General features: G+C 41.7%; 1 protein-coding gene across 1 annotated transcript; it reads right to left on the bottom strand.

Annotated features, from left to right (window-relative positions):
* Window positions 1–280: 280 nt before the first annotated feature.
* LOC137332059 (protocadherin alpha-C2-like) lies at window positions 281–2,650 on the bottom strand. Its single transcript, XM_067995785.1, has one exon. It carries the CDS (start codon window positions 2,648–2,650, stop codon window positions 281–283), a length of 2,370 nt encoding a protein of 789 aa, XP_067851886.1.
* Window positions 2,651–3,626: the final 976 nt, after the last annotated feature.

The raw sequence follows: 3,626 nt of genomic DNA, 5'->3' as shown, positions 1-3,626 counted from the left end.
ACAGAGCAATGATAAAAACTGGAAATTGGAAAGTTATTCCAGGGCTAGCAAAGTAGGTATTAGTCAGCAAATCAAGAAACAGGCAACTTCAGGTAGGCATCACTATCATTTACATCATGGTTACGTCAGCTGCTGTGTTGAATGATTAACAAACATGGAACTCACAATTGCGTTGTACTGCGCAATGTATCATTTCCTTGGAGAAGTACATTCCCCAGCCCTCGCACTATAAATGTGCTAACTAAATTATTTCTTTACACTGGTTTCACCAACACTGTTGTCACTCAGAGGTAACGTAGGATGGCAGGCCTTTAGAAACAAAAAAATCACTGTTGGATGATTCCGGGGATAAGCGAACCCTGTAACGATATGTTTCGGACACAGGAAGCGTCTGACCAGCTCCGTAGTAATTTAAGGATTGATTTAGTGCAGGTCTCCGATTAAAGACATCGTTAGAATTCCTCCGCAAGCAACAACAGCAAATTGTAGGGCTGTGGTAACGCACGTTATTTCGGTCTTGTTTACACTTCAGGACCAGAAGCAATATTATGGTTATCATAAATATCAAACTCGTTGATCCAAATATTATTATTAAATATACATTTACATCCGAGAAATATTCAGCGTGCCTGGGATGGTCCAGACGTTCAGAAGGTCTTTGAGTAACGTTCGCTGGGATCGAAAAGTGGATTGTGACCGTGCTTGACAGACTCGGTTGTCCACTGTCCTTCACTAAGACCACGACTCTTTGCGTGGTGGTGTCCTTTTCCGTAAAAAGTCGTGTTGTTCTGATTTCTCCGGTGTATAGGCCCATAGTGACGAGAGAACGATCAGTGGCCTCAATCAGTTGGTAGGAAATCCGTGCGTTCTGACCAGAATCCGCATCATTAGCCGTAACCTTGGTGACCAAGTATCCCGGATATATTGAGTGGAGAATAATTTCCACTGCAGCTGAATTGTTCCACCTTAATGGAGAAATAATAAGTGGGGCATTGTCATTTTGATCCAAGATAATAATGCTCACCATAGCTGTGCTGCTCAGTGGTGGAGATCCAGCATCTTGAGCTTGAACTTTAATCTGGAAGTTCTTCAGTTGCTCATAGTCAAAGGAGCGCAGCGCATAAACGCTCCCACTTTTCGAGTTAATAGTAAAGTAAGCAGGCGCACGCACGTCCCGTATCTGATTCTCCAAAATAGAATATGAAATATCTCCATTCTTGTCCAAATCAGGATCTAAAGCGGTAACAGAAAAAATAGATGCCCCTGGAGTATTGTTCTCCATCAGACACATATTATACGTGGACTGTGTAAACCGTGGCGCGTTGTCATTTATATCAGAAATGGAAACGAGTATGGATTTATTTGTAGAAAGAGAGGGAGACCCAGCATCCCATGCTGAAATCGATATGTTGCATAGTGCAGTCCTTTCACGGTCCAGCAACTCAGAGGTCACCAACTTGTAGTGATTTGTCAAGGTCATTTCAAGTTTGAATGGGACACTCTTTGAAATCCGACATCGAACGTGCCCGTTCTCCCCAGAATCTCGATCGATGACACTGAATACAGCGATCACAGTACCTGTTGAAGCATCCTCGGGTAACATTTTGGTGACTGAGGTCAGCTTTATCTCGGGGGCGTTATCATTCATATCAATTATTCTGACCAGAACTTTCGCATGGCCGACATGAGGAGCGTTGTCCACAGCCTGTACTTCAAGTTCATAAACGTTTGATTTTTCATAATCCAGCAACCCGCGAACTTTGATCTCTCCGGTGTCCGCGTCCAAATTGAACAACTCTCCCCATCTATGCGAAGCGTAATTACTGAAGAAATATTTAAACTCAGCGTTTGCGCCTTCGTCTAAATCAGCTGCTTTGAGTTTCATCACCAAAGTGCCCTTCGGTGCGTTTTCTAACACACTGGTCCTGTATATTTCATGATTGAATACAGGCGCGTTATCGTTAGCGTCTGCTACATTAATAACAATCTTAGCTGTGCCAGATCTGTGCGGGATCCCGCCATCAACAGCCGTCAATACCAATTCAAAGGCTGATTGTTGTTCGCGGTCCAGGGGCTTCTCCAACAGCAAAAGGACGATTTTGCTCCCATCGTTTCTTGTCTGTATTTCGAGGCCGAAGTGCTCATTTGAATTAATTTGATAAGTGCTGATTGTGTTTGTACCCACGTCCGGGTCGTGTGCGTTCTCGAGATGAAAGCGCGCCCCTGGTGCAACGGACTCTGCGACCTGCAATGAAAATCTACTTATCGGGAAAATCGGTGAATTGTCATTTACATCGAATACCTCCACTTCAACAGGAAAAACTTCCAAAGGATTATCCACCGCTAGTTCCAAAGACAGGGAACAAGTTAAGCTTTCCAGGCAAAGCTCTTCCCTGTCGATTCTTTCATTAACAATTAAAATCCCGTTTTCCACATTTAACTCGAAATATAGCATTCCCTCATCAGAGAGCAGCCTAAATTTCCGTGCTAATAATTCGCGAACGGTTATCCTTAAATCTTCAGCGATGTTTCCAACAGAGGCACCGACCTCCAGTTCCTCGGGAATAGAGTAACGAATCTGTCCAAAAACCAGGTCCGAGACGCAAAGCAGTAACATAAAATACGCCCCGCCGCTAAGCGTATTCGCCATTGCTCTGAATTGTATTCTACATATAACAAAATTCCTGACAATCGTTTCAATCGCCGCTTGTTCCCGCCGCAAAATACGGATTGTCTTACATCGAAATGCGATTATTAAATCCATAAATGCACAAACGCGAACTGAGCGATTCTTCTAAACATGGCTGCACCACGGAAACGCAAGCACTGTGTCACTTTCCCTTCGATTCTGGTCTGCATTTGATGATGAGAGTGGGGGTAGATCTCTCACAGTGCCTCAGCTCCTTATTGGTAGACTTCGACACAAAGAGCTTCAACCAATAACTGCACCAAGCTTTTCTTAAAGCAAGCTTTTAAAAAACATTTACTTACTAATTATTGCATTGAATAGTGTTCAATAAAAAATCCCAGGCATGTATGCTATTCATGTCTTTTATATTCTTATAATAAAAAAACAGCGTTTTAAAAGTGGATGAGTACAGTTTAAAAATCACAAATAACCATTATTTAATTTCTACAAATTCAACGCATTTCAGACATCTATTTACGGAAGCTTGTTATTAAAGTTTGTTGAAAATAAAGTTTTAAAAATTGAATTAACAACACAATCTGAAAGTGTACTCTCCCGTGTAATCAAAGTTTACAGGTTAAGTCCTTCGAAATTAAATGCCAGCTTCAAAATATCGAATGGCATGTTTGAATTCCAAGCGTACAGAGATAACTGATCTCTGCTCGGGTTGACGTTCCACAATATTCTATTGATGGAGAAAATGTGATTCGTAACATTGGTACAGGAAATCCAAATATATTCTGTCTTTGTTTTCATTTTATGGACAAGGTAATTGCATCAACAGTGCGACTATGTCCCGAACAGCATTTTAATTAGAAGACCATGAATGGCTTGGGATAGTGGCAGGTTAACACACTTTCCATTCGCATTTGGATCATTAGTTCAAAATCAGACCGAATTTAAGGAATGGAGGTCCATTATCTTGTTTATTCTTGGA

This window comes from Heptranchias perlo, chromosome 14 (assembly GCF_035084215.1).
Source record: "Heptranchias perlo isolate sHepPer1 chromosome 14, sHepPer1.hap1, whole genome shotgun sequence".
Taxonomy (NCBI): domain Eukaryota; kingdom Metazoa; phylum Chordata; class Chondrichthyes; order Hexanchiformes; family Hexanchidae; genus Heptranchias; species Heptranchias perlo.
The sequence above is the reverse complement of the archived record's forward strand: the minus strand, read 5'-3'. Positions and strand labels throughout refer to the sequence as shown.